The following is an 18400-nucleotide window of genomic DNA, read 5'->3' as shown; positions in this document are numbered from 1 at the left end:
ATAACATTATGACATTATAATGAATTACAACTATAGTTATAATGCATTATGATACCTGCAAATTAATTGTCAGTGAGTGTCCAGCATTTATGAAGTATTGAGATACTTGACCTGTCTTGCGTTGCCAGTATAGTGGGAATCTTGCACCAACTTGGGAGCAAAATATCACATACATGGTAACAGGAGTTGGTTGGGCTTGATGTGCCGGGGCAGCTTGTCCACAACCCACAACCTGTCTGGTGTGAGTCTCTAATACATTTCCCGGAAGGCTATTGGTTTTGGGGAGAGGACTGACAAACCAACTCCACCTCTCTAAAGTGAGCAATGGCACAAGGGTTGAGCACAGGGCCAGCACGTAAAAAGCTTGCTACAGAAATCTTAACCAATTAACAAGATGCTGGGAGGAGGATTATACTTTAATCATTATGAATATTTATGAGTATTTATAACTAGAAAAAGTGCCCTTCTGGGCACAGGTCTCCACCAGGAGGATAGGACTGTGTGTGATGTTTGGCAAAATGTTTAGGAGTAATATAAACATGTTTTTTTGTTTGTTTGTTTTTTGCAACAATTTTCTTAATTTTGTTGATGAAATGCAGAGCCAGATCACTCATAGCATCTCTGAGGATAGAATTCTGGATGAGCAGGACATGTGCAGCATTTTGAACGAAACAGGCCACTCCTGAAAACTTTGGAAATCCAACAGACTCATCTTGATCACATGACTACAGAGATCGTGTGTACCGATTTGCGTGAGATTTGGATGAAATCTGTGCGACTAACATAAGCAATGTGTTTAGCAGAAATCGGCCTCATGGTGGCGCTATAACCGGCAGATGTGGAGGGATGCAGGGAAAATGTTTTTCCATGGCCTCTAGGGAGTGCGCATACATAAGTTGTATAGAGATTGATGCAGTTATAGCTAAAAACAGGAATTGGCCTGTTATAGCGCCACCATGAGGCTGATTTGGAAAATAATGAGTGGCATGTCGTCCTCGGCCTAGTGGAAATGTGTGTGTATAATTTCACGGAAATTGCACACTGTTTTTGTGATTTGTGGCATTTTGTTCGAAACGGACCATTCATGTGAGCTTTGGAAGCCAATATTATCAGGATGGAAGATGGGAAATGGTGCAAATCCGTGTTGATCACATGACTATGTAGATAGTGTATACCGAATTGTGTGATGTATGGATAAAATGTGTACGGGTAATCTACAGAAATGTGTTTTGCCTAAATCGGCCTCATGGTGGCGCTATAACAGGCCGTTGAGGAATATTTGGGGCAGAGGTTCATCGTTGGCATCCATGGAGTGTGTGTGCACAGTTTGGCATGGATCGGGCCAACGGTACCGGAGATTAGCTGGTAACGGACGGACGGAAGGACGGACGGACGGACGGAAGGAAGGACACACACACACACGGACGGAGTGCAAAACATACTCTCTCCCCATGCCTTCGGCCTGGTGGAGACAATTATAGTCTTATATCGAGCTTGAGGACACCATTGAAAGTAATAGGGCGACAGAACAGTCCAATCGAGAAGTGGAGCCATTTCTATTCGGTTCCTCAATCTATATAAGCAGATTGAAATGCATTAAAAGTATGTTTGTGTCTTCATAGAAAGTGATCAAAACATTTTACACTCTCAATAGTTAGTTAACACTGGATTTTACAGCATGTGATGTGTGTATAAGCAGGAGACTCAATGTAAAAGACTCCTATATGAAAGAAAACTAAGTAATATTCAAGACACCACTCCTCTTTTTTCCATATTTATGTAAACTTTGTATGTACACAATAATAAGCATGCAGCAATGCACTGCTGACATTCATATCTAGAAACAAAATGGTGCTAAAAAGGAACCAACAACACCAAGAACAATATCTAAATATAGATTTGGCATTCTTTGCACTTTGACATTTGTTACACTTCCATGAATGAGGCTATGGACAGATTTGTTCATGCGAATGAGTGAATGTTACTGCATTTAAACTGTATTTATAAAGACCATCCAACCAAACAAACAAACAAAAAACACACACAATCCAACTGGCTACCTACATCATGTAAGACTATACAATATCTGTTCTGGCAAACAAAAAATATTGTTCTGTTATGAACTGTTGTTGTTGTGTTATACTGTTAATGCATAACACAATCATATAGTGTTTTACACAGGATAGGCCTACACAGTAATGACTAATGTCTAAACATGTTTTCGGACCACAATGCACAGTTATAGATTGGCTGTATAGGGATGCACCGATGTATCGGCCCACATATCGGTATCGGCCGATATTTTCCATTACCGATCAATATCGGTATCGGCAAATTAAACTGACATTAACCGATGGCAGTAGCTGATATATCTGTTCTTGATAAGCATACATATTGTGTTGGCTATGTCGGTGTGTTGGATATCTGCAGCCTATCAAGCTGTAGATTCTGAACATTTATTTCTTGTATTGAAGATGTATTTGTTAATAAAAACAGCAAAAACTAAATATCTAAACTAAATATCATGGAAACAGTCTATAAGAACCTGATAGAGGGAATCTTGACTTTTAACATGGCAATGTGGTATGGCAATCTTAATGTAAAAGGAAGAAGCAAGCTGCAGCGAATAGTGAAGCCTAGCCTAAAAAATCATTGGGAAGAGACAAACAATTAAGTTGTATCTACAAGGAAGTACTTTGAAAAAAAGCTGTCAAGATAGCAAATGACCCCTCTCATCCACTCTGCAGGGAGTTCAAACTACTTCCCTCTGGTAGACGGTACAAAGTACCAAAAGTCAACCATAACATCTTTAAAAATGAATTCATTCCAAACGCCATTAAGGCACTAAATGATACAATGTCTCGCTAGATTCGTTTTTTAATGTATTTGCCACTGCATTTTTGCCATGAAAATAATTGTGTAAGTGTTGTCGCTGTTTGTTTTTTACTGTTGTTGAGACTGAAGACAAATTTCCACACGTGGACAATAAATGAAACTAACTAACTAACTAACTAAATATATCGGTATCGGCTATCGGCTAAATTGTTATTTTAAACATCGTATCGGCCAAGAATTTTCATATTGGTGCATCCCTAATTGGCTGTTATATATTTTTCAAGTCAAAATATGAGAAATATATGGGTCAGAATGACTGAAAATGACAATTAAAATCCACGGTAGGGAAGTCATTATTCGAGAGACAATGAGGCGAGGAAAACACTCACAAACTACTGTCAATAAGTTATTCAACAATGATACCATTTGGATCACTACAGTGTGGCTTTGAAAGCTAAAAATGAATACCAGCAACTGCCAATTCAGTTTTCATTGATCACATGGTTCTAAATTACATAATGATCCTAATGATTCTATTATTATATGATCAAAGCAAGTGGAAGTTCCGAAAATGTTTGATTTCAGCGATTTCAGCAAAATGACACTATCACACTATCATGGATACCTTTACAGGTATATAGCACATTCTTTGAGCTGAGAGGGTCTAACACAAGTATCTACATACATAGTGGAAATTATTTCAGTGATGAGGGCTCTTTACTACAATGTCCTTTCTTTAAAGAAAAACTAAAAAAGAATCCCAACCCTATAAAAGTGTGTTTTCATAAACCACCCCATTCAAACATAAACAAATACATAGAAACTGTCTATGTATATCTGTATATATACCAAGGTATATAGATATATAAACAAAACAATAGAAAAGCAAAAAAAATACAGTTTTTTTCTGGTTGTGCAAGTTCTTATGTAGGATGAGATGCAAACAAATGGGATGGATTATTTGAAGACATTCTCAAAGGCAGGGCACTTGTAGGTCTTGAGTTTCTTGATGGCCTTTTTGAATTCTTTGCTGGACTTGTCCCACTTGTGGATGCCTGTGAGGAGGTACTGCTTGTCCACCTTGCGACCCATGATGAGGTACTGGTTGCCCAGGTTGTCCAGCTGCTGGCAGGGGCAGTCTGCTCCGTTCTTCAAGTACAGAACCAGCTTCTTCAAATCCTTCTTTTTCAGGTTCCCCGTCTTCAGCATCTTCTTCCTCTTCTGCAGGATCACCTTGCGATCATTGTTCTCACGCTTTACCTCCTTGATCTTGGCCCTGAAAGCTGTAGAAAGGAGAATAAGAAATAAGATATTAAAACCAAAACCACATGTGTGAGGTAAATATTGGACTCAGCCAAGAAGTTAATGTAGATACAGGGGTGCCCAAAAGGTAGATCGTGATCTACCAGTAGATCACAAAGGCTGTGCAGGTAGACCACATGACATGCTAAAAATATATTATTTAAATGTAAAATAAATAAATAAAAGGGCATCTTCCTGTTTCAGGAGGTGTGAGGCCGTTTTATAAGGTATATTAAGAACAATAATTTGTCACATTTAATGGATGGTGCTGTTGTAATTTTCTTTTTTGGTCATTGTTTTTTTTTTTTTGTATGAGTAATTTGGATGAAGCTGAAGAGGAGTATAGTGCTGTTGTTTTTTTGTTTTGTCTTTTTTTGGTTATTGGCATCTTCCACTTGAATTAAGGTGACTTGATTGAGATTGACATCAAAAAGGTCCTCAGCTCAAACCCACAATGCAATACTTTGTTTTCAAGTTTGTATCACAAACATCAGTAGCATTACAAAGTTATAACAAGAAACCCCTACCAATTCAAAGTTTTCCCCCTGTATTTCCAATTCCAAGTGCGTTAGTCTTATTTGTAATGCCATTGCAGCTATTCCAAAGCCCCCTCAGGTACTATTTTCAGCAATTCAATATTGTTTTGGTGAGTAGATCTTGTCATTTTGAAAGTAGCTCTCAAGTCAAACCTCTAATGTAGAACCTCCAATCCAAGTGGACCCCTCAACCTCCAGCCCAATGGTTCCCATTTTTTTAGCTTGAGACCCAAAATAGAAATTATTTTTCCCTAAATTACCAATCTACAAGATCACATCGTATTGCGATGCAACCAGTTGTGACGTTTTTTTATGTATTAAATTATTTTGGAAAAAAAGATATTAAAATATATATATATAAAAATGTATTTCTTTCAGATATGTTTTGAAATCATTTACAAAATTGGAGGAAATGAAAAAAGCCAACCCAAAAATGTGTCCCGACTCCCGACCCACTGTTCCAGTCCACCCAACAGCACCACAGCCAGAATGTTGCACTGCTGACGGACAGCGGACGGGCCCGCACAAAGACTTGGTTTATTTGACCAGCTGCTGTGAAGTGTGACTGTGTTTTGTAGTGGCCAACTGTCTGCTCCAGCTCTGTCCAGCATGGTTTACCTTCAACTAAGGCGTACTGCTTGATATTGCATGATTTAAAAGTACCAGTTCTATAAACCCTCTGTGAGTCTGTGTAACATGTTAGCCAAAAGGATGAACGTTTAGGCCAGTGATTGTGCAGCACACATCTCTGCTGAACCCATATAGCTGATCAGGCTAGCCAAAGATTGAATCCCGTCAGTGCTTTCCTGTGCTGCTCTCATGCTCTCTCTCTCTCTCTCTCTCTCTCTCTCTCTCCTTCTCAACTTTCACAGTATCTGTCTCAGTTAATAAAAACCTAAGGAGAGAACAGTGCCTATACTCTCCGGTCTGGATAAAAGGGGGGAAAGAATGTTTGGTTTCTATTAGCTATCAGTGACAAATCTGAGCATTCTCTCCTCGGGGAAGAGAAGATATGGTTAAGTACTGTAATTCTGTAAAGGAATGAAGGATGACTGAGGCTTGGGGGATGACAAAGACACCTCTTTATGTCATGAGGACTGACTGGAATGCAAAAGAAATCCATCAATATTATCCTTTAACTATTTTTGTTAGTTCCTTTCAGTGAAGGGTTTGCTGAGCAGGAACACTATTTTTCAGCACTGGCCAGCTTCTCACTCTTTCATTTTTGCACATTCTTGCAGTCACCCTCATTTACAACTAGAGTCATACTGTAGGCCTACTTGTAGCCATTGAGCAACTCTAATCCCCCCACAAGCATAGACATACTCCTGTCTGTGACTAAGCAGCTCCAATACAACATTTACTGTAAGTGTCTTGCTCAAGGGCACGTCAGCAGTAGCTGTTGAGAGGGGCCCGGGAGCATTACTCATGCATTTTACCCAGATTTTTTCATCTGGTCCCAAATCCACACCCTAATTTCTAGATACTGCCAATGAAAGTGAAGACAAATACATTGCACAGTATATAAGAACACTTACTTTGAAAACATAGTAATCATAAAAAAGGTTTACAGACCATGTGTCCATATCTTTTTCAAAGGTCCAGTGCTAGCCTAAGATTTAGACTCTCGTAGATGTATTTATCGATTCTGACATCATCACTCTACAAGAGTCTAAGCGACCTTGCCCCATGGCTTGTGGTGGTCTGAAAATCCCTGCCTCAAAGTAACTCTTAACTTGTACAAATGCAAAATCTACAGTGCTTAAATTCGTCTCGGATTCTGGCATCCATCTTGGATCTCTCCTTGTCTCCCCTAATGAGTGCAACTGGTTGCGCAACCCTGGCCGCTAGGGGCGCTGTTGCAACCCTGGCCGCTAGGGGCGCTGTTGCGCATTTACAATCGAGGAAAATCCAAGATGGATGCCAGATTCCGAGACAGAGTGGATCAAAACTACGGATCTACGGGTTATAGATGCTTTCCGTAGCCAAACCGGATATGTGGGGCAGTTTAAGCACCACAAGCCATGGGGCAAGGTTGCTTAAGACTCTCGTAGAGTGATGACATCAGTCTAAATCTTAGGCTAGTCCAGTGTATGCACTGCATGACTTTTGCAGGGATCAGTCTGTGAACCATTACAGGAGAGCATCCTAGATCCCAGTGACACCAATTCATCTCAAAATCTCACTCTGATTTAACCATGGATACCCGATCTTTCATTATACTCTATTTAACTTTCTCTCCTTGTTTCCTCCGGTTCCCCTTTAAGAATCAGAACATGAGTCAGACCCTATAGTGGTCCAAATCTCCCTCCCTGCATCCATATGCCTCTATATATTGCACATAGGCCTATCTCTTTATTTCCCGTATATCTGCAGGATAGGAGCAGACCGTGTTACATGGTACTTCAAATCCACTGCATTGATAAGATAAGGCGCAGAGCAACATCATAGAAAAGATAATGTCTTGTGAGCTACAGTGCAGGACATGTCCTGCAACAGTTCTGTTCAGGCTGTGCTAGTGAGAGGTGACATTGCTTCAAAGCTGATAAACCATAACTTTTATGTGATTTTCTTGACACTTGCAAGAATATCTATTGACAATGGGGAGGTTCCTGCTTACTCACTTAAAGCACATTAACTGCTTTAGGTTTAGACAGTGAAATGTTACTGACCAATCTAAAACAAATTAAAGAACTGGTGCTATGGTTCAACTGTTTCCTCACCCATGCATCTACCCATTGCCAATTAAAGTGAACAGTGCTGTTTTTCCCCATATTAACAGTGCGCATGGTAAGGATTATCCCCTCTCTGCTCTCTGGTCCCTGGATCAGTCAGAGGAGGCTTAGTGTTCAAACAGATCAAAATGGGCAGCACTTATAATTAGTGATTCATAAAAGAGAGGCCCCAGGCCACCCCTGAAAATACTTCATCTGGATAAATCCTCCATGCTTTATAATCCCTAGACTCCTTTTTGTTGAACTTTCTTTGCACCTTGTGCTGTTTGTAATCTCAGCCACATTGTACAGTGGCCAGTAATGTTGCATGAATAATTAACACTGTTGAAGGAGGAAGAGGTGACATTCTTGGCTAGGAATAGAGTGGAATGTAGTATTTGTCCATTACTGAGTTCCAATATATAGTGTATGTAGTTCCCAGGTGACTGGTAGGTACAGTACAGACAATATAGACACAGGATAGTTGAAATGGAGCGAGTTCAATTCAAACAATGGATCAATGAAGTGGTGAGTGCATTAAAGTTAGAAAAGATTAGATACTCTGTAACCGGAGCAAGGGAGAAGTTCGATACAACGTGGGCTCCATTCATAAGATATGTAGAGAACCGGGCTGTCATATAATAACAATATAATCTAAACTGCCATCATGCTGATTCTGTTCTCTCTCCTACCCCCTTCCGATACATCGTGCTGACTGCATCCCTGTCTATTCAGGGCGGCAGCCAGCACTGTGGTGAGGTTGGGGGGGGGTATAGAAAACAGGAAAAAAAACATTTATTTATACTTACATACTTACATACAATTGTCATCACGCAGACAATTTCTCTGTTAATATGAAACAGACTGTACGGACACTCAGATACTGACCTGGTACGGGAGGGGGAGGGTTTACATTATATGTATGTAAACACAGGCATATAAAAGAAATGGGGAAAAAAATTACGGCACATGAACTACTGTAAAAAAAAATATGAAATTGAACACTGAGAGGGGAGAGTTAAAATAAAACAAAAGTACAATAATGTTGTAAATGACTATGTTGATCACTCTCCTCCCGGTTCTGTCTCCTCCAGTGTGCAGGTACATAATATTTCCTCTTTATCTGCATTACCATATTACTGAAATGCTGTGCCTGTGTTTTGCTATTACATTTTCATGAGAGGCTAACTATTTTGAAATATCTATTTCCCACCCTGCCCACCAGTAGGTGGTCTTTAAGGGTGATGTGTCTGCAAGTTTCACTGTATTCAAGGTCCGAATCTTGTCCTTGTACAATATGCAAGAACACTTTGTTGCAGTGCCACATGATGCAGAGGTTGTTTGAAGCAATGTAAACTATGTGCACCATGCACCACCAAGACACATGAAAAAAGTTGTGAAGTATAAAACAGAAAAGATTCCATTCATGGTTGTGACCATGAAATGTTCTTTCAATCATCATTCAATGACATCACAGGGTTGCCTTTACCAGAATAAAAAAACAAGTCTATCTCGATGCAATTCCACTTAAACTTTTTTGTCCCTGACCCCTGACCTGGGTTTCCTTTGTCAGGTTAGACGGTTAGAGGGGATGACCCACACACCCGGCCCAGGCTCCAAGGGTGTTATAAACCCTAACAGAATGGGGTGGAGGGGTGGGGGCACACGCCAGGCCTGTTCACAACCTCACAGAACACACAGTCTGATCCGATAAACCAAGGTGATCAGTCTGCTCTAGTGCATGCTCACTGTGCTGTTTTGCTGTTTACTCTATGGGGAATGGGGATGGAGCAGTTTGGCTACAACAACAAAGTTAGCTGTCAGTAGAGTAAATGGAGAGATTTACCTGAAGGGCTATGGTTGTTTTGTGAAAATGAGGTGCCATAAAAACCTTAAGCACAGAGATAAATTGGTGGTGGGAACAAAGTGTTGAGTGGTATGTACCATAAACCACTCACAGGCAAAGGCAAGCGGGGGGGGGCTCTCTGAGAAGCTAGGGGGAGTCTTTAGTCATCTCCAGAGGAACCCAGACATTGAACTATTGCAAATTACAGTAATACTTTGCTAATGCTTTATTCCACTACTGTAAGTACGTAATCATAAAAAAACAGCTGCACACTTGTGCACTGTATCATACTATACACATGTATTATATGAATCTGGTTTAAATACTACATATCTATACAGGTTTATTTGTTTACTGTTCATTCATTTATTTATTGATTTACACCGCCTTTATTTAGAGGGGATGAGTACACGTTGTACACTTTTAATGGTACTTTATGTCCTACTTTATACAACACCTATCCAACCACCTTTAATCAAAAGCTGCCATGCCTCTGCGTTTTCTGGTTAAAACTAGATGAAATCACAAAAATAAAGTGTATGGAGAAGGGATGCAACTTTGTAGGACTTCAAACTAAAGCACATATTATAACAAAAAACAACTTGACACTTAACCTCTAACTTAAACGAGAACAGACTTTTTCGCAACAAGATGCTTCCAGGAATTGAAGTTTTCAGTGGACAAAAATGCCAATGTGTTGCCAGATTAATAAATACCAAGTCACTGATTCTCCCTTTGCTTTTCCGCAACTATGAAGACAAAGATTAGTTTGAACATAGCCTCAGTCAGGATATGCCACTGTTATAAATGATAAAAGCACCTAGAAGGATTTTGTTTGAACCTGGAGTGCTGCGGGTTGTCTGCTACGGCAGTACTTTTCTCAATAAATGACAAAAGCAAAAAACGTATTCTGTGTGGCTTTTGGGCTCCTAAATGTGCCAAACACGTACTGTTGCCCATTCTTAGTCAAGCCTGCAATAGCATAATGAAATCACAATGAGTGCAGTTCCCTAATCCTTTGTTGGGAGGATAAAAACAGATTTTTGTATTTGCACAGCACATATTTTTCTCGACACAGACATTAACTCTTAATATTGCAGTCTGCTTCAGTCATGGTCAGTTCCATCATAGCTTTATCCTCTGACAAAATCTCAAAAAAGCCTCCAGAACCAATATAAGGGGAAATAAATGCGGTACTATAGCTAAGCCCAAGAAGCAAAATACTTAGTCGACATATGTATTGCTTGTTTACCCACTGAAAGGAAGTCATAATCCATATTCATCTCAACTGTTTACTGCATTCCATGGAAGGCTTGTCCCTTGTGGGTTTCAACCTGCGAGGATGTCAGTGGCATGAGCTTTGTCCAACAACCATTGTTAGTCCCCATGCTGGGGCAATCTGTGTATTGTCAGATGTCAAGCGTTAAGAGGCTTATGACAAGGAAGCAAAACAACATCTGTCTCAATCAGAGAAGAAACAAGCCAATAATGTGCCACTCTCCTCTTGGCAAACCAGGATGTGGAATGAAAAGCAAGTCCCATCACCACAGCGTAAACAACAGGGCAATTCGTTAAATAAATACAACTTTTAACTTTCCTGAGAACTGGAAAAAAGTCTGTTTCCAATACACCATAGTCCATGTTTCCCTGGCCTGGCACTTGAAATTCAGTTTGGAACTGCCGGGGGTTTGGAGCCCAGCAAACAAATAAAAAATGGAGCCCGGCATCCTGAAAACATGCACAAAACAATATCAAACCCTCAACTGTAACATCAGTTGGTTTTGTCTTTTTCCTTGGATTATAGTACTTTATAACTAGAGCAAGGTTTATCGCCCTTCGAAAGCCATGATTCATAATAATTCAACATTTGCCATGTAATATTTGTGGATAGAAGCCAAATCTGCCAGGCCCAGCTGTGATCGAATGGCATTGTTGACAAACCCTGGTTCCAGGACCGTTTACTTTCAAATCAAAACAATTGATTTAGAATGGGTCCCACTTCTTTGTTCTTCTTTTGATATTCTAAAACTGAAAAACCTATTTTCTAATTTAAAAAACGTTCTACATTGAATGTCCCATCATTAAGAAGAGCTGCTTCATTTTACAAGTCCAGCTGTTTGAACTGAAGGTGAACTGACCCCCAGCCGTGGACCACTGGAAGTAAACTGAAGGCAAGGCATTCTTGAAACTACAGGCAAACCAGACCGTAGACCAAACATCCTATTTTACAGCTACAAAGCCCTTCTACATAAAGGTTTTAGGGCCCCTCTTAGTGACCCCAATTCATTAGTTAGAGAATATTATTGTTTAACAAGCGCATATGAACCGTGACTTCAGTTCAAGGGTTGAAAACTAAAAGCTGCCATGTTTAGGGTGTCTGATCTATGCCTTTCTTTCTCCCCACTTAGCTTTATGCAAACTTATGGGGATCTTTTTTGCAGTAAAAACAGATTTGCCTCATTGATCTCACTGAGGGCCTCACTTAAAAGAGAAATACAAAGAACGGCTGTGCTATACAATGAGCTGCACTGATCATCATAGGCATGAAAACAAATGAAAGCTTTTTAGCTTAACTGCAATCGAATAATTCATGTGTGGTCACATAAGCACACCCAAAGAATAACATTGATGCTTAAATGCTTTAAGCGTGTTTGTGTAATAATCACTTTGAAGATTTAAGATGGGAGGGGTGGGCGATGTACAGTCATGCTACTGTGTGTGTGTGTGTGTGTGTGTGTGTGTGTGTGTGTGTGTGTGTGTGTGTGTGTGTGTGTGTGTGTGTGTGTGTGTGTGGACCAATGAAATTCAAGTGATTAGTAAAATGGAGTGGTGCATGTCTTTGCATGCATTGTGCATGACACTTTTATTGCGCGTGTGTGTGTGTGTGTGTGTGTGTGTGTGTGTGTGTGTGTGTGTGTGTGTGTGTGTGTGTGTGTGTGTGTGTGTGTGTGTGTGTGTGTGTGTGTGTGTGTGTGTGTGTGTGTGTGTGTGTGTGTGTGCTTGGTAGGGTACTTACCAAACTCACTGGCACACATGTGCTCCATCATGGCGTCTGTTTTCATTTCATTGTCACATGGAGGGCAGATGGGTGAATAACCTGGGGGGGAGGAGGGGGGCAGAGTTTTGTAGTTAATAGCACAGACAGAAAATTGGCCGGATATCACACTCACATCTAAAACAACTAAAGGTATTTGGAATAGAGCATAGCAGTGGGCGTGGTTTTCTGGACCCACTGAAAAATCGGCCATTCATTTTTCCCATAGAGATTTACAAAAATATTTCAATTATTTTAAGCCTATAGAATCAAGCCATCCAGGATCCTGGTGAGTCATCATGACTCATGACCATAAAACCTTAAACAAAGGGTATTTATTAAATGTATTGTCATATAATTAAATATTCAATTATTTATTTCCACAGAATCAAAACGTTGATTGATATACATATTTTTTTAAATCTCTATGGGAAAAATTTATTGGAGTTTTCAGTTTTCAGTCCCGCCCCCTTTCATGACGACGACAGGCCCAGGAAATAATTCCCCATGCATTTTTCCCATAGACATTTCAAAAAGTATTTATTGAAAGATCTGTAAGCCTCAGACAAAGCCAACTCGGATCGTGACAAATCATGACAACAAACTTTTTTTGGGCCGAACAAATAATTAGAAAGAAGAATAAAAAAGGCAGGTTACAACACTTTTTTGTTGTTTTTCTTCTTTGTAATTATTTGTTAGAGTTGGCTTTGTTCGAGGCTTACAGATCTTTAAATAAATACTTTTTGAAATGTCTATGGGAAAAATGCATGGGGAATTATTTCCTGGGCCTGTCGTCGTCATGAAAGAGGGCGGGACTGCGACGCTCTATAGGGGCTGAAAAACAGTAATCTTTCCTTTTAGAAAGAACCTGGAATCATCACAGGTACAAAAGCACCAGGAAAGCATTCTGTCTTCATTTTAGATTTTAACGTTGGCTATTAAAAATAGCAGATATACAAGCTCACCGCATGTCACATTGTGCCACACTGCGAGCCTGGCCTACATCTGCTATTTTTGAACATTTTTGGAAAAATCTTGTGTTTGAAAAATGTTGAATAATTTTGAATTACGAAAAAGTTTGAGAACTACTGATTTAGAAGAATCTGTAGAATCTGTCTCGGGTCTTAATTGGGATAAACAACCCAGCCTGTGTTTCCCACTTTCCAATCCTTCATGCAATGAGTCAGCTGTGCTTTCCACCAACACCCCCCCCCCCCCCCCCCCCCCCCTGTCTGTGTGGAGATATTATCTTGTGTCTTTGACAGTAAAACTCTTTAGTTCTGTGCTCTGAGAAGCTGGTCAGAACCCTGACCTGACCTCAGTCAGGAATGTCCTCAGCTTTTATAGCCGGCTGTAACTAGGCGCTGCAGTAAAAACTGCATCCACCTACACTGAGATAGACAGTCTTATAATTATTTAAGACTACGGACACTGTAACTTAAGGATTGCGTTGTTTTTCCTGGGAATATGGTTGCATAATTTGTACAGGGAATCATTGCTTCATTTGTCCAGGGAAGGTTCACTTTTGAAGCAGTGTACTTAACATTCACAAAGCTAATCGTATTCATTCCTGGGAGCTGTCTACTTAAGTACAACCACAATCTTATTGTTGGCAAATTAGTGGTTCTCCTAGTAAAAGCTATTGAGTGTTAAATGCCTTGCTCAAAGGCACCTCATTGGTAATTGCTGAGGGAGAGTACGGCATTTCTCATTTACCTTCCCAACCAGGACTTTCCCAGACAGTATGGGTTTTGAACCACAGACCTTCGCCTCAAAAGACAGTTTCTGAAATCTACACTATACATTTAAGGGGCCCCTGATACTGTGGCACAGTGAGACTGCAACCGTGCCAACTTGGCATCACTTATGGTATATCATTATGTCACTCTAGAGTTTAAGATCTCCAAGCCCACAGCAAATGTTTCACCCATTCTTAGATTTAAGAAACATCGGCCATTTATACATTGTAATGAAATGTATCAAGCCAGATAAAGTAAAGCATCTATACTCATACTGTTTAATTGTTTATTATAAATATGCACATTACTTAGTGTTTCCTGAGATATAATTGATTAACCGTGGTCAGAAATGACATCTTCCCAGAGTGCAACAGGGTAGGAAGAGGAATAAATGCTAGAATCTTGGAGGAAAAGCAGAACCTATCGATGGCAATATTCTATCTAGAATCTTATGACATTTCAATTACAATAATGGTTGACTCTGACTATGGTCAACGAGCCAAAATGTGTTTTTGCCAAAAGAGGTTTGGTCTAGAGGCATATCCGTGAATATATCATGATTTCATATGACCTTTTTTTCCCCCTACTTGCAGTGATTGATTCTTCTACACCAAAACAGCTGAGCGTGCTTAGCAAATTGGATCCATAAGAAGATAACAAATTCCATAGACATTGGCATTGAGACATTTTAAGAGACATTTTCAACTGTACATATTGTGTACAAATAATAATAACATTTAAGTCGACATCAGCCTACTCTCTGTTCTGATATGCTTGCCAGTTGTCTATTACATGTGTTTGACAAAAGCTTGTGAAAGTAACACCCAGGTGTAAAGAGCTTGTGAAAACAAACACTGTTGAGAGTTAAGAGGGTCCACTTCTCCCTTTTTGTTTCTCATTTAAACCAATTATCACCAGTCTATTTCAGCAGCCAGTGGTCAGCTCTGTTTGCTTACTTCTGTTAGCATCCATTAGTGCTATCACACAGTAAAATCCAGTGTTATAACTCTGAGCGTGTATGAACACACTTAACACTGTGGATTTACTGTGCAGATTCCCCCCTCTCAATTTGGTATCTGTAAGTTGATTTTCATATTGTACTGTGACTGAAATCCAATAGTTTCTTCTAAAATCAGACAAACTACGATATTTAAAATAAACTGCAGTAGTAATGATTGTCAAGTACAGTATATGGTGAGGCATAGCCTAGTGAATGGGCTACACATGCCAGATCGTCGGTATGGTCATTTAAGCCTCATTTAATCATACAAAGGAGCTATCACTTTCATCTACACTCTTAAAGGAATATTCAGCAGTTTAGTCAAAGTTTGTGAATTGAAATTGAAAAAAGAAAACAAAAGCAAAAACCTCTCCCATTAACTCAGCAGATGGGAGATGCCTCCCTCTGAGAGGCTTTAAAACAACCCAAATCCTGCATGCGTCCTGCTGGGTTGGGGGTGCAAAGAGTTTTATTTATCACTGGCACTGACAACGCATGATAACAGGTGACGTCTGGGGGCCATGGATCCCTGTGTGGTCCCTGCAGCCTTTCTCAGGAAATCAGGCCCCCGTCCATACCTCCATGTCAGTCAGCCTCTAGCAGCACTGCTACCACTTGACTCTTCACCTCTCCACTCCCAAGCTTAGACATCCCAGACTTGCCTTTCTTACTGCAATGTCTCGGATACAGTAAACTGTGTACTAGCAGTACTACTGCAGGAGCGCTCTCTACCTGTTGCCATCAATCACTGTGATGTTAATGTTCAAAATGGATTAGGATGCCGTGTTCAAGTCTTGAGATATTTCTGTAATTGTTTCTGTAGTTGTGCTTTTATAGTTTATATTGAAGTGGATGATGGAAAGTCCCCTGATTTATAGGCATGAATGAATCAACTTTGTTTCAGTATACCTCACCAAGGTATCAAATAGAAGCCTCTCTCAGAAAGACACTGAGGGCTGTCAGAACCACTGACGCGGCTCTAAAACACAACACCCAAGTGTTGAACAATAACACGCGTTTTCCAACTAAATCTAATTTGAATTCCCAAAGTATTTTTTTCCATGGGCATGTTGTTTTTGTGCATTTTTCAGTGGTTGCCATGGTATTTGTCAAATCTGGCTCAGAAATGGAACACTTTTAACCTGGACTGTGTTTTCTCCCTCATGTAGCGTGAGGTGTCTGAGACTACTCAATTTAGGCTTCATTTCATACTAAGAGACACAAAATCCCAACAGGGTTCAGGAATCTCCAGCCAAGAAACCTAGTAAGAAATGTGATTTGTAAGGGTGGGGGGTAAAATGTCCTTGAAAGCATTATTTAGAATCTATTGGCTCTACTCTGCCATATCCACCCCCCTGGCTCGCATTGATTTTGCTCTCTCTCTCTCTCTCTTCTACCCCCCCCCCCCCCCCACACACACACACACACACACACACACCCCTTCTCTCTCTGTCATTATGTTCACAATCTGGTTTCAAAATTATGCGTGTTGTTCAACGTTCCTTCATTTTGTTTTATTGGCCATTGACGGGTCAGCATGAAATTAGTTATTAGATGCAGGTATTTGCTTTTGTGCTCGCTGGACTTCGTCCCAGCATTGTCCTCCAACTCAACAAGAACACCTTGAAATAAATGACTACCATCTGTTGATAATTTTCTATATTACAACATAACGATTTTTTCAGTTGTATAGGCATTATTCATATTAATATATGCACCATGCAGATGTCAGAGCTTATGGGACTTACACTGACTGACAAAGTGATTATATGGACTTTTTGGGTGGGGGATCAAATTCAAGGGGTCATGGGTAATTCCACCCAAAAGGTATGGACATGATTTGTTTATGTTGGGATTTGCCTCTGCAAACAAACCTTAACCTCTGTAACAACATTCTCATGGTCATTGAGCTGTATGGGTGTCAATTCTTACACTGTGGCAAAAGTACTGGCTATCTTGTTATCTCAGTTAAGTAGCATACCCTTCCTTGACAAAATAATCAGTTAGGCTACTAAAAATACTGAGTTGGTGCATGATAAGGCTTGGCCTACTTGTAAATTATAATTAGTTTTTTGTTTTGTTTTTGAATAGACCGTCAATTAGCCCACAAACTATCTTGCTATGTCCCACTTAGCTCTTGCATAGCAAAGGGAATTAGGGCTATGGACCAGAGCTATATAATGTCCCATTGTGCATTTAACTATCACCAGAGAAACAATTACTTTTTAAGTGGTAACGAAAGAAAGAAAGAAAGAAATAAATACTTTTTATATAGGCCTACATGGGCTATAGCGTTATGACTGCTAGACTGTTACCTGTTGGCTTGGTGGCCTCCGTTGCATTGGGCCCTGTCATGGCAATGCACACGTCGTCCTGGGGAAACTTGTCACAGGTGAGCATCTCGGGCCAGGGAAACCCGAAGGACTCCATGATGGGGGTGCACCCGTCCCTCACCGCCTCGCACAGCCAGCGGCACGGGTATATGGGGCGCTCCAGACACACGGGCGCGAACAGCGAGCAGAGGAAGACCTGGGTGCCCGGGTGACAGTTCTTGTGCACGAGAGGCACCCAGCTGCCGGCCTGCTGCTTGGCCTCCGCCATGGTCTCATGCTCCAGGAGGTTGGGGAGCAGCATCTGGTTGTAGCCCACGTTGTGACAGAGCCGCAGCTCCTCGGGGATGTCCACGCACTGGGGAGGCTTGCCATAGCTGCGCCCCCCGTTGTACAGGTCCGACTTCCAGCTCAGGTACTCGTACTCTGAGGCTTTGCACACTGACAGAACAAGAGCTGTTGTCAAAACCAGGGGGACCATTCTCCACGAAGGGTCAGAAGACATCATAATTGTTTTTTCTTTTCTTTTTTGTAACCAGACCAGAGTTTACCAAAAAAATATATATATAACTCACTAAGTAAGATATATGCCTGTCCTACTATAACCAACAAACTTGCCTGAGATTTTTTTCTGTCTTTTCTTTCTATTTAAGAAGAATCTGTGAAGCTGATAAATGTTAGCTCGGTCGGGAGAAGGTTTCGTGTTTCAGTTAGTCCACAGCAGCAGGCTGCTCTAGCTCTCGTCTCTTGTTGCTCTCCTCCAGTCCGGTGTGGCTCCTGCAGCTTGTGGAGGATAACTGCTGCTTGCTCGTGCGCAGCGTGGAAACAAGGGGAGATTGTAAAGCGCGCGTCGGCCAATCGGAGAGCGCCTGTGCCTTTTGGCACTCTTATGTCAATCAAAGTGCTCAATTACCAACCATCCCTGCCCCCCTTCATTACTCTTTTCCCCTTCCTTTGTCAAAACAAACTACCTGACCTGACCGTTCAGCGAAAATACAATCTCTAAATGGCAAATGGTTGTTCGCAAAAAGATGTTTTGGCGACTGTGACAAAATAAATACAAA

At 40.7% G+C, this 18400-nt stretch overlaps 1 protein-coding gene across 1 annotated transcript; it reads right to left on the bottom strand.

The window, feature by feature from the left end:
- Positions 1–1760: 1760 nt before the first annotated feature.
- On the bottom strand, positions 1761–18134 carry sfrp1a (secreted frizzled-related protein 1a). Its single transcript, XM_079517106.1, has 3 exons — positions 17322–18134; positions 12250–12330; positions 1761–4118 (listed from the first exon to the last, which is right to left on the bottom strand). The coding sequence occupies exons 1-3, from the start codon at positions 17842–17844 to the stop codon at positions 3793–3795; spliced, it is 930 nt and encodes a 309-aa protein (XP_079373232.1). The 5' UTR covers positions 17845–18134; the 3' UTR covers positions 1761–3792.
- Positions 18135–18400: the final 266 nt, after the last annotated feature.

The sequence above is a fragment of the Electrona antarctica genome (assembly GCF_951216825.1).
Source record: "Electrona antarctica genome assembly, chromosome: 12".
Classification (NCBI taxonomy): Eukaryota; Metazoa; Chordata; class Actinopteri; order Myctophiformes; family Myctophidae; genus Electrona; species Electrona antarctica.
The sequence above is the reverse complement of the archived record's forward strand: the minus strand, read 5'-3'. Positions and strand labels throughout refer to the sequence as shown.

What these genes read in the sequence shown, in the direction of transcription:
- sfrp1a (XM_079517106.1), bottom strand. Translation starts at nt 17,844, where the DNA reads ATGATGTCTTCTGACCCTTCGTGGAGAATGGTCCCCCTGGTTTTGACA. An exon ending in GGAGGCCACCAAGCCAACAG is followed by an intron (nt 12,331 to 17,321) that starts GTAACAGTCTAG and finishes CCTCCCCCCCAG; the next exon opens with GTTATTCACCCATCTGCCCT. An exon ending in CATGTGTGCCAGTGAGTTTG is followed by an intron (nt 4,119 to 12,249) that starts GTAAGTACCCTA and finishes TCCTTTCTACAG; the next exon opens with CTTTCAGGGCCAAGATCAAG.